General features: G+C 41.2%; 2 protein-coding genes across 13 annotated transcripts in view; one reads left to right on the top strand and one right to left on the bottom strand.

Annotated features, from left to right (window-relative positions):
• Window positions 1–4,640, top strand: part of CALD1 (caldesmon 1) — a 197,314-nt gene extending 192,674 nt beyond the window's left edge. For 10 of the 12 annotated variants that reach the window (XM_085324203.1, XM_085324211.1, XM_085324200.1 and 7 more), the window contains 3 exons: window positions 967–1,044; window positions 1,353–1,386; window positions 2,973–4,640. In XM_085324203.1, the coding sequence (XP_085180329.1) occupies window positions 967–1,044; window positions 1,353–1,386; window positions 2,973–3,004 (144 nt within the window). In that variant the 3' untranslated portion in view covers window positions 3,005–4,640. The remainder of the gene's footprint in view (window positions 1–966; window positions 1,045–1,352; window positions 1,387–2,972) is intronic. The other 2 variants (XM_085324207.1, XM_085324213.1) reach the window with 1 other exon arrangement.
• Window positions 4,641–6,257: 1,617 nt separating this feature from the next.
• The window catches only part of LOC146584785 (aldo-keto reductase family 1 member B1-like), an 11,832-nt gene continuing 5,593 nt past the window's right edge, over window positions 6,258–12,496 (bottom strand). Inside the window, 5 exon segments of the mRNA XM_085324040.1 lie at window positions 6,258–6,747; window positions 7,105–7,187; window positions 8,127–8,210; window positions 9,233–9,314; window positions 9,519–9,625. Coding sequence (XP_085180166.1) covers window positions 6,705–6,747; window positions 7,105–7,187; window positions 8,127–8,210; window positions 9,233–9,314; window positions 9,519–9,625 — 399 coding nt within the window. The 3' untranslated portion in view covers window positions 6,258–6,704.

Genomic DNA, 12,496 nt, shown 5'->3' with positions numbered 1-12,496 from the left:
TTTCTGTCAGAGTAGCAATTACTGCATGTTATGGATTTAAAAGATGCAATAGTCCTTCATATTCATTTGAATTTCTACAGTGTTAAATCTTGAAAGCCTTATTTAAGATGCAGAGGAAACAATGCAGAAGAAAATCTTCTTTCGTGTTGTATAGGAAATGCCTACTCTGTTTTTATATTTTTTTAAATTAAATATGTTATTGAATTAAATGTTTTTGATCTAAGGTACCAGAGTCAAGCTTCTTTCGGTTTCCTCCATAATAGAAACTGCTAGTTCTGAAAAATCTTTTTTTTTTTCCCACAAAAATAAAAATTTTCTTGTTGAAACCCTGACGATGTGGTAGACCTCCACTGTACTCCCTAGAATGAATGACGAAAGGCATGGCCAATCTGTGCAGAACTAAATCGATGCAGCAGGGCTGAATTTCGTATTAAAGCATGGATATGTGCAGAGTGGTTCTGTGAAGTGCCATCCTGAATAACATTCTAACTGATAGAAAACGTATTGTTGTCCACTGGTGATGGTCCTAGTACTTGTGAACTAAAGAGAAAAAGAGAGAGAGGTTTGAGAGGGCCATCTACACTTCTGAGATTTGGAAATCGAATGGTAACTGCAGCCTCCGCTACCACATTATTGTTATATGACTTGCCTATGGCCTAGAAGTGAATCCTCTGCATCCCCTTTTAGCACTTCACTTATGTTCTGCCACCTTAGATGYTACTCAATATAGAAGTAAACAGTTCCTATGCCCAAGGAGTACAAACAGTTTACTGGGAAGGCTCTTCAGGGCAAATGCTATCATCAGGTGTTGCAAGACTGTAAAAAATCTCTCTCTTGACTGGGGTTTTCACAGCACAATATGGATATTTCTCATGAGTAAGTCATATTACAACTTTTTCTCTGCTGAAAAAAATGAGTCTGAGCTAAACCTAGTTTCTGTTCTCTTATACTGATTTTAAAATACAGGATTTAAGACCAGGAGATGTATCTGGCAAACGTAATCTCTGGGAGAAGCAATCAGTTGAAAAAGCAACAACTTCTAAGGTAATACTTCAGTCCGTTGTAAAAAGGGAAGTAGTTCTGTGAGAGGCTTTCTAGGGGGAAGACTCTGTTCTCCTTCTTCTACTCAGTCAGTTGGAATTGGGCCGCTACTGGCCCTGTGCTTCTAACTTCCCTTTTTATCTATAGTAGAGAGTACAATAAGGTATCAAAGGGCTTGGACCGCATTTAACTTTCACATTCCTGTTTGGTAGAAATGAGCTGTGTGTAGAACCCCCTCTTTCTTCCTAGTATGAATAGCTACATTTTCCTATATTCGGCTAGAATAATGGGTTATTATTTTTTCAATACAGGTAACATCTGTGGGGAAAAAAACAGAGACTAATGGTAAGTAATTCTAATAATGCACCTGCATATAAAATAGAGACATTGGCACTTTCTCATACAGACACAGCTGGGTTTTTAAATTCTATTGCTTCTAATGGTGATGCAAAAAAACCCACTTTCTTCATTTGCCTTTCAAAAGCCCTGTTAGTGTATCATCAAAATCTACTGCTGTTTTGAGTAATAAGCCACAATCATTTTTTTAGGAGGACTGAGGACAAGACTCAGCTCCAGCTATGTTTGCAAAGCGTTATTCGAGTGACATAGGTAGCATGTTTGCTATAGTCAGAAAGTGTCATTAATCTGCGTGAGGATTCTGAGGAATGGGATGGTTGTTTAACTAATTACAGCAAATGTCAGGCACCTAGGAAAGGCTTTTTTAAAGGCTGTAGTGGGAGTGRATATGCTTTTTGTGAGTGAGGAGGGGGGAACCCAAAGCAAGGCTGGTGCCACAGGGTTCCGGTGCAGAARTGGAGACTTCAGCACTGCTGAGAACAAACCCCTCATCTGATTTTAGACACTACCACGGCGTAATGGTGCAGTCTGGTGACTAGTCAACATAGTGGATTTTTAAAACTTCATCTGGCTGGTTCTGAGTCCCATGTGCTCTTGCTGGCCCAGACTGGGCTGGACTGGAGCTCAGACGCACACAGCAGCAACATTGCTTCTGCTGGAGCTGAGGGTTGGTGTCCTCTCAAGGCAGAAGCAGTCTTGCTACTGCCATTTTGAAATTATTAGTTTGGGAAATACCACCTAGTTGTACTGAAAGAAAGCAGCAAAAATACCCTCCTAGCTTATGTGTTACATTTTTTTTTAAACCKGAAACACTTCAACTAGAATCAATTAGAGGAAATAGGTATCTAAGGACCTGTGGGGTAGAATGGAAATTCACYGATCAGTTTATAGATTTAAGATGCCCTGTAGTATCCCTGGATTTTTCAGTAGGAATAAGATGATCAAATGTAGAAAAAACATACTGAGGTGAAACCAGAGCTACAGTGTGTTTTGTGGACTTCTCATATGAGTTCAGAGTCCCACAAAACTTGATTCTTTTTTTCTTCTTCTTTTGTAAACAAAAGGGTCAAGAAAGGGACTTTCTGGCTTGCTCAGTRTTAGCTGTGCCCTGCTCCCTGGGAGCCTTCTCTCTGTGGCTGTAGTGGGACGAGGAGGGACCGCCAGCAGTGGTTTGCGAGACAGGGCTCGGGTCAGCTTTTGGTTTRCTGTGGATTTGCAGGGTGCCTGCACAGCGCCCTCGTACAGCCTTCCTCAGCGTGGTAGCCCTCCCTGAGGGGTTTGGGAGGCAGCCAAGAAGGACGTGYGGGGTAGAGCTTCCTTGGCGTTTTGGAGCAGAAGGCTCCTGGGGCTTCCCTTTCCACTGTCGGGGCCATCGGACACGAGCAAGATGCTGTRGTGAAATCCTGCTTATCCTCTCGGAGATCACGTCCGAGTGGCTCAGCATGAGGGCACACTAAGRTCATTCATGGATGCTGCCTTTTTACATGCTGCGTGTTCATCTAGAGCTAAGTCTGCTGTGGTTGAGAGGTGCGTTCAAGTCATTTTGAGCCATCTTTAATCTTTCTCTCTCTCAGCAGGTGTGAGACAATTTGAGAAAGAACCATAGGAGGCTACTAAAGACGCCGGACCAATCAGTTGGGGGAAAAAAGTGCTAAATTGTTCTTTTTATATTTATGTTTATTTACCAAAATGTCTTTTTGCATTATCCCAGTTAAAACCATGTATATTAGCACTGTATTTAATAATCAGTCTAGACATTCATCATAATAGTACTGCCTTTGCACAAGAGCCTTTATTCCTAAAGAAACCCATGCTGTGAAATATATAGACTCTCCTACTGATAGTCATAACTATGTATCTGAACAGTGATTTAGTGATTTCAACTGGCATAAGAGGTCAACCCAAAATGCATGTAAAGTGAAGTTGCTTAAGAAAGGTGTGCAGTAAACCTATAAAAACGATGGTTACTTTTGGAATACAGAAGTCTTTCTTTCTGCACTTTAGACTAAGGCATGGAAGAAATATCTTTAGTTGACAATGTAATATTTTCTGTAAGTTGCCCATGTCATGAGAAATACTGCATCAATAACTTGTTAATTTTTTTTTGTTTTATACTTTTTTAAGTATCAATTTCTCCATTCTAGTTTAAGTTAATACCTAAATTTGGATGATTATGTTAGCTGACAGCGGTACTGATATTTCTTTTTGTTGTTAGTGACTAGTAATTGATTGCAATTTAGAATATATACACACATAGCTTTACAAAGTTTAGCCTAAAGGCACTACTAATGGTAGAATGCTTAAATACATGCTAGAGTATTATATTTAGTAATAAACATACATAATTAGCCAATATCACAGCTTAAAAAATAAAGACAAAATCACACACTTTTCTATAGTAAGAATTCATAATTGCCATTAGAGGTATGGCAAGATAAGTATTAAAAAAATTTTAAATGTCAGTTGCCCAGTACTGGGTAATTAAAAAGAAAGTTATAGTTTTTAAAAGAGGAAAAGGTAAGGGTATAGAGGGTCAAAAATAGGACACTTGTATAAAACGTTGTAGTTTAATTTATATAAAACTACCATAATTAAAAAAGTAAAACTAAACACAGAGAGCTTGTTTCAAATGACTGTACACTAAATCTTGCCATTCATCAGTGCCGTACACTAGATCCACCTGAAATGAAGTAAACCTCTATCTTTATAGTGCTTCTTTTTAACTCTCTCTCCTGAATATCTTATTTACAGATGTTTTGATTTGTATATAGTAAACACATGGCTATAAGATGTCAGCTTGGTTTGAATTTACATGCCATATGGTTTAGCATTTACATCCTACAGTGTATGGGTGGAATAAACTGAGCAACTGAAGTAGCCCCAGAATGCGTTGTTAACAGCTTTGTTGTGCATCAAAACTACCGGGATCTCCCTTTTCACCACTTCATCTTTTATAGCATCTGACTTGTTCCTAAYGAAGAAGAATGTTGTATTGCAACCCAAAGATGAGCTCCCCTGCTTGGCTGAAACATCTTGTTTACATGTAGAGATGCACTCAGTTGTCTGTAGGGGGTGAAACTGTGCCTGGCATTGTCTATGAGTTGTCATGTTTTTTTGTTTTGGGGTTTTGTAAACACTCCTTTGAGTCTTTCAAATACATTTGATAGCTGCAATAAAAATGATTTGTTCAAACAATGTATTCTGAAACTGCATCCACAATAAATGGAGTATTTCCGTCAGCAGCCCCTGTTTGTTAATGACTAGGAATGAGCCGGTTGTTGGAACTGGAATAGTATTCATGCTAAGGCAGCGTAAAACAAGACATCACAAAATGAAGCTCAAAGGATGTCTCCTGATGTACAACAGACAGCAAAGTCCTACAATCAGCAGCTTTAATCTGCATGTTTTTAAGGGRAAAAAAAGAAAAATCCTAATTGTCACCTACATCCATACAAGACAGGARCCATGCATCATCCAGAAGTCAGCAYGCTCAGCAAGTAAGTTCTGTTTTGATGGTGCAGCCAGCTGCTTTGAAAAGTTTGCTGTGTGATAAGACCTGTAGCATTTCTTCCATTTCTGTTGGTAAGAGGGAAGCATCTCTGCGCAGATGGGACCCTGCTGGGTGAGCCACTGGCTTTCCCATTYGCCTCTACGCCTCCTTGTTTTTGCTTTAATAGCAGCCCAGCAGGTTCACCTGGCTCTACCCCAGGCACCGTCAGCTCTGGCCAGCTGCTGCAAGCAGCATGTGGAAGCGTGCAACAGGCATGCTTTTCTGGACGACTAGGGGAAATAGTGTTCAAACCTAGAGCATCTTTGCTCTGCCTATTTTAACCTGAAAACAAGTTTATGCGCTTGAAAGTGGGCCTCTTTTCTTCTTCTGTACTGACTTATGTTACTGCATCTCTCTACAAGCTTTGCATAAATGACACTTTTCTGTGTTGRTAAACATGTTTTTGCTCCTGGTTATTATCTGCTTTGAGAGTGGAAGTGCACTGCATGCATTCAACCTAAAAATTAATTTTACTTTTAGGCATGTTTAGCAAGGAAGTTACTATGTTGTGGTTTGTTCCCACTAATTGGCACCACTTTGTGATAGATTTTTGCCAAAGACAACCCACTGTGATGGATTCAGCAGTCGTATGTTTTTTGGGGCATTTAGTGCCATTACAAGGTGATAGTTTTCAGACAATACAGAAGTGTCACTGTACTTTCTGATCATGCTTTACTCCTGCKCACTCGATGTCCTAGCCAAACTTTCTGTTATTAGTGTGTTATCACTAGTTRTTAGTGATTCCCACAAAGCAGCGTTTTAAACTCTGCCTTTACTTGGCCTCGTGTTACCTATCTGAGTTTAAAGCAATTGTGAGTCAACCTCCGTGTTTGCTTTGATATTTCTAAGGAAATGCTTTTCTGCATTTTCCTTAGATAAATCCAAACCTTGTTTGGATGTATTGTTCTGGATGATGCCAGCAGGGTTGCAAAAAAATCTAATTTTGTGTTTGACACCTGCAGAACAAGTTAGTCTCTAGTGACCCCTATGTTCAAYCGAATGTACTTTGATGTGGGTTTTCAATGTGTATGATGCTCTACTCACCTTCTCACCTCTCATRTTACAAGAACTCGATTTCCAGATGCCCAGAGGGAGGGCTACACAGAATTACAAGTGCAACTTTGTTCTTTATGTTCCAGCTAGAACACTATCCTGTTTGATGCGTAAACCAGCAAGTAGCATCTATATATTGTCATTGCACAGGAACTGCAAGAAATCTCTCCTATCTATATTAAAATTCAAAAAGCAGAGTTCAGGTGTGTTTTATAAGTAATCACACAAAATAATTCAAGCACTACATCTATTTAAGTTTTGTGGTTTCTCAAACTTTATTCATATAAAATTTCAGAGGATTAAGAAATTCACTCTATAAAAATCACAACTATAGAAAAAGCAGAGTAATTAAAGACTGCATTCCTTGCCAGCTGCAGATGGGTCTTACCACACTGAAAACTGTGTAAAAATATCTTGTAAGTAAATAGATTTTTTGTTAAACATGTCTTTAATTAAGGAAGACAAAGAAAGAGGAAATGAAGAGACATTCTTTTTACCATTAATTAGGAACAGATTTCTGCTTGCCATCTCAGCCTAAGACCAGTCCCCATTGATGCATTATTTCACCAACTAGCTGTCTCTTCCAAAAGAGGAGGACAAGCAACTCTTTTTAATGAATGTCAGTACAAAAGAACAAATCGAAACTAAGCTACAGGGTGCATCTGATCTGTTGCATATGGAGGTCTCAAAGAAACCATGGGCATTAATAGTCTGCTTTGAATGGGTAGTCCTTGTGATTGACAGCCCTAAGAAGAAAAAGAATTATTTGGTTATTTAAGTATTGTATACAGTATTTTCAACAGTGCTTCCCTAGTGCAGTCCCCCTCCCCTGCTGCCAACATACTCAACTTTTGCTGCTGAGAGCAGTTACTAATTTGCACACACAGGCTTTTGAACAAATACATGCAACACCAAGATGCAGTCTTGCTAAAGAGACTACCCTGAATGAATCCTCCCTTTTGATGTCAGTCCTAAGACACGTCTCATTACCTGAGGTCCAGAGTTTAAGATAAAAGCTCTCCCTAGTTTAGTCATACCCGTTTCAAGATGAAAAAAAGCAGGGATAGCTGGCAGGCTAGTGAATATGAGAGTAAGAAACGTACGGGAGCACTGGAACTGCCCTCCAGTTTCTATTAAAGCTGAGGATGACATCCATCTCCTTTTTAGACAGTTCAAAATCAAACACCTAGGAGAAGGAAATAAAAACAACAACTCTGTTCACTTAGGTTTGTAAGCAGGTAGATACTAAATGCACTGCATGTATTTATAACTTGAGGCAGGAACATCCTGCATCAGAGTAAGTATATTTAAGAAGTCCTCTCATTTCTCAGTCAGGAAGTAATTTATCCTTGAAGTAATTAAGATGTTTGTTCTTTGAGGTGAATTCAAAGCAATGTATAATGGTTTTACATAGCTGACCGCAAACACCACTGCAGACTGAGTTGCAGTGCAGACAGACAACTTTGGGGCTATGGACAGATTACTCAATGTGTCACAAATACTGGAACTAGCAGTAAATGCTTCTGCTACAACAGACATCTACTGGGTACCAACAGATCAGATATCTCACAACAATGAGTTATCTAAGAATTTTTGCTGGTGGTTAATAGTCCAAAATGCAGCAGCATGATCTATAATACAGAGATACCATCTAAAAAGGCCAGGCCTTTAAGCAAACATGCAGCTGACTCTCTCTCCTTGGAGAAACCTCAGCCTCAAAATGAGCTATTAACTTTTTAACGGGCCTGGTGTTCTCTATCCTCATTTGAGTTTGTAATGTGATGGCTGAAGCAGCTGAGGCTCAAGGGTCCAGCACTGTTTAGAATTTGTTTGTGCCTTTGCAGCCTGGAGGAGGGCTCACTCAGCATCCCCAAAGGGCGAGCCCAGAACTGGGGTTTGCTTCCATCATTGCCATGCCTGGACCACCCTGGTGCAAGTCATTTCTCTCTTGGCTGTAAAAGAAATGTGTCTTCCCACAGGAGGAGTGTGGCTGGTTGTGCAGTGCTGAACATAGGTCACCACAGCTCCGCACACCCCTTCCAATGCCTCTGAGRTGGAAACATGGAAAAGCTGTGGGTGCCTAGCTCATATACAGAGGTAGCAGCGACCCCAGTGGAAACTTTACCTTCATATTTTCCTCAACACGCTGTGGTTTGTCAGACTTGGGAATGACAATCACGTTCCTTTGGATAAGAAACCGGATCAGAACCTAAGAAAGGACAAGTACGGTTATGGACAATTGAGAGATCTGCTCAGATGCTTTTTCTCCTTCTCTTCACTCTGTTTCACCTTCCCACAGCCATGTTCACTCAGAAGATTTTACCAGATTACTCTCAGGAGGTTGATGTGATAGCATATACTTGCAGTCTCCTGAAAAACTACTAGTTGTTTCTGACGTATCTTGTTTCTATATCCTGGCTTCTCAAGAATTTGTTTTGGTTTCATTTGGTGTAGGAGAGTGAGAAAAATATTGATGCTTCAGGCTTGTGTTTGATGGGTGCTCAGAGCAGATGAGCATAGTGATACTGTGGATTGTTTTTGGCTCATAACTAAGCAAATAAACCCCCCCAAAAAAAGTATAGAGTTTCTCCCCTCAAAAGAGGACTGTTGTGGACAATTTTTTTGTCCTGCTCTGCTTGTCTAAAAGTATGACTACTGCTGGCTGCCTGTGACATGTTGATTTGTTTGAAGTGCATTATTGTGTTTTCCTATGAAGTGTGAATTCTTGTACATCCTGGACAAGACCTTATTTGTGTCAATAGCAGCTTATGGAAAAACGTTTTCAGCTTGAATAATCAAACAATTTTCAATGATTCTCTGTGAGCAGCAGCAAACAGTGAACAATCAAATATGTGTGCAGAGGACAGGGGTTCTCTGAAGAATAACTTAGCTGGAAAAAAGGAGTAACAGGTTGGCTGGATGATTTGTAAGTCCATCTGAAAGGAAAGGKATTCTCGAGGAGCAAGCAATTCTCTCTCTGCGAGCTTGAAAAATGTCCCTAGGAAGGGGATTCCCAGCACAAGCACATAGCACTGATCAGTCTCCAAAAGCTCAGCGCTCAGGACATTCAAAAAATTCTTGTTTGTTCATACGAATGCTGGAAAGGATAAAGGTTGTATGAAAAGTCAAATGCAGTTCAGCCACTGTAGATCTTTCTCTTTAGAGAAAATGATGTCTGCTACTGACTAGCCATCAACACCTGTGTGGGAAGAAATGTGTGTCTTGACTTACCTGGGCAGGGGTTTTATTATGTCTAGCTGCAATCTCTTTAATCTTAGGATCATCCAGCAGCATAGGTTCCCCTGGCTTGGCCCTAATAAAATAAAAACCAGGATATTAACTGTAGAAAAGATATTAGCATGCCTGCAGGAAGCATTTAAAACATTTTGTCTGAACTGATCTGCAATAAATCAGCAGCAGTTTCCTCATTGTACCTGCATGATTTACATAATTTGCCTCAATGACTCCAGCCACACATGCACATTTTTGCGGAGAGAAAGGCTGCAGTGCTTCTTACCATGGACGGTTAGGAGAGCCRAGGGGGCTGTATGCAGTCACAGCAATCCCTTTAGATTGGCAATATTTGATCAACTTTTCCTGGGTAAGGTATGGATGGCATTCGATCTGCGAGCACAGAAGCACAATGGTTGGCATAAAGACAAGCTGCCCTGGGCTCCAGAGCATAAAATTCTAATTTTGCTTGGGCTGCATACAGTAAAAAAATGATTCCTAGTATCATGATTAAAATCTATCATTTTTAGAAAGTTATTCAGGTTTAGCAATATCTAGAGGCCTAGAACAGAGAGGGCTCCCTTGTTCCATGCATTACACAAAGAAACAGATTGGAAGAGTCAGCAAATTGYTAACTTTGGCAGGAATTAGGGGAAATTAATCTTCCTAGACTACAGCCAAGAGAGCAAGAGAGGAGAGCCTCCTCGGAGGGGCAGTTCAGGATACTTAAAGTTTAGTTCACACTCCAAGTCAGCCAGCCTCTCCCCTTGCCAGGAGTCTCCCTGATTCCTGGATATGCCTGGGGAAGATAAGCTTCCCTAGGTCAGCCTTGGTGGATATCCTCACCATCTCTTCCCTGCAGAGATGATGTACTGATCAGACAAAGTTCATCTGAAGTTATGAAGCCTGAATCCTGCTCACTGCTCTGCAGCAGGCTCTGTTTGACCTTAAGAAAGTTGCTTCATGCTGTCCTTTGGCTGCTGAAGTTTCTACTCAAATGCATAGCTAGAATGTTTTTCCTTCTACCAGGAGAAGTATGATATAAAGTTTAGCCATATTTCACTTGTGCATAAATAACATTTCTATTTCCCCAGGTTTGAAGCCAGTCTTTAAAAATGATGTGTTCGTACAGTGCTGCAGTCTAACTTCTTTTTGTAGAAGAAAGACAGACCTTTAAATTTCATGAACCTGTGTGCCTGACTTGTTAAAAGAGTTATTTAACACATCAGGAAGACATTCAGGTGAATGCAGTATATAAAGAAGCATGCCCTTCTTTCAAAAGCTTTGCATTTGTTGTAGACTTGGGACATAAAGACAGCTGGGAAACATCGATGATGGTTTAGTTATACTAAATATCAGATTGTAAAATCAATATGGCAGTGACCTTGTTATKGTCTTGTCCTCGGCCTTGTTTAAAGTTAGCTACCGGATCTGGTGTATAAAAACTYCCAGAGCTTGACTGGATGTTACAGCTACATAATAACTAATTTGTAAAGGGCGTTTCTATTATATGAATGTTCCAGGYAGAAGGGCTGTGAAAAATGAAAACAGTTGTGTTGGCAAATGAAGACTCAAAGGAAAGGGTCAGTCTGTTTTCCAAAATGACCTGAGCCAGACTGAACAAGGCTTTTACATACAAACACACACGCAAAYGGAAGAAAGATGCTGATAGTTACAACACTGCCTTAGTTACGGAACAGTTACAATACTGTCCTAAGAAGGTGTAAGGCTGCCAAGTTTCAGCAGTGCTGAGAGCATGCTACAGCCAGGTGCTCAGCAAGGCAAGGCGGTGATCACAGGACACCAGCAGCCTACCAGGGGATGCCACTCTACTGTATGGCCACGGCATGACCATGGTGTTGTGTCTGCACTGTATAATGCAACACTAAACACATACACTGCTGTCTCTAAATACTACAGCTTTGCTAGTGGATGTGGTTACATGAAATCTATGGATTGTAGTTTATTTAGCCCTGACCTAGATTTGGTAACTACTGTAATGGCAGTGTGTGGCATATGCACACCCATCTGGAGCCAAAGCTGGAAGGGCTCTGCAGTGTTGAATTTGGTGCAGCTCTTAACTTGCAGAAAATTGGAGCCATCCCCACCCAAACTTTATAACCTTTAATAAAATCTGAGTCCTATTCCCCCTCGTGCTAAGCATGGGCRGAGTATGCACTAGCCCCAAGCCTGGCACCACAGAGCACCAGCACAGGAGCACCATGCTTGCACTGGCCCTGCAGTGGGGATTTCCCCAAGTTGGCCAACAGAGACGTGTGGCAACTCCAGCCCAGTCCAAAAAATAACAACACAGGAGGAMGAAAGTCAGAAGCAGCCATTGCCCCAGCTATCTTGTGTTTTTGTTCATGAGGTGAGTGGTGAGAGTTTGCTGTCTAATTGTGTGCTTTAACCCTCCTTTTTACAATGAAGCTCATTGAAATGGATTCTTTTGTGTTGGGGGAAAAAAAACAGTGAATCCGTTAATGCACTCCCACGCCTGGAGCAGGAGCTCTCAGTGAGGATTTTGCTGATTATACAAGAGCTGGCAGAAATGGTTGTATGGCAACCTGGGCTATGAAGTCCAAGTCTCTGTGGCACTTGAGAATGTGAAAGTGGGTGTGTAGGAGAAAGCTGCAAAGTCCTATGCAAGGTAATGAATATTTTTTTCTGTTTTCCATTTAGAAAAATAGAATATTCTCATCTGGTTAGTATTACGGCAACTATAGGCCAGTCAGCCTCATCTCCATCCCTGGAAAGGTGATGGAACAGCTCATTCTGGATGTCATCTCCAGACATATGGAGGAAAAGAAGGTGATCAGGAGTAGTCAGATGGATTCACCAAGGGGAAATCCTGTTTAACCAATCTGATAACCTTCTATGATGGAATGACTGGCTGGGTAGATGAGGGCAGAGCAGTGGACGWTGTGTACCTTGACTTCAGCAAGGCTTTTGACACTGTCTCCCATAACATCCCCCTAGATAAGCTCAGGAAGTGTGGGTTAGACGAGTGGACAGTGAGGTGGCTTGAGAACTGGCTGAAAGGCAGAGCTCAGAATGTCGTCACCAGTGGTGTGGTGTCTAGTTGGAGGCCTGTGGCTAGTGGCGTCCCCCAGGGCTCAGTACTGGGTCCCATCCTGTTCAACTTTTTCATCAGTGACCTGGATGAGGGGACAGAGTGCCTCCTCAGCAAGTTTGCTGGTGATACCAAGCTGCAAGGAGTGGCTGACATACCCGAGGGCTGTGCTGCCATTCAGAGAGACCTGG

The sequence above is a fragment of the Rhea americana genome, unplaced genomic scaffold, assembly GCF_003343005.1.
Source record: "Rhea americana isolate MKP2758 unplaced genomic scaffold, rheAme1 scaffold_9, whole genome shotgun sequence".
Taxonomy (NCBI): Eukaryota; Metazoa; Chordata; class Aves; order Rheiformes; family Rheidae; genus Rhea; species Rhea americana.
The sequence above is the reverse complement of the archived record's forward strand: the minus strand, read 5'-3'. Positions and strand labels throughout refer to the sequence as shown.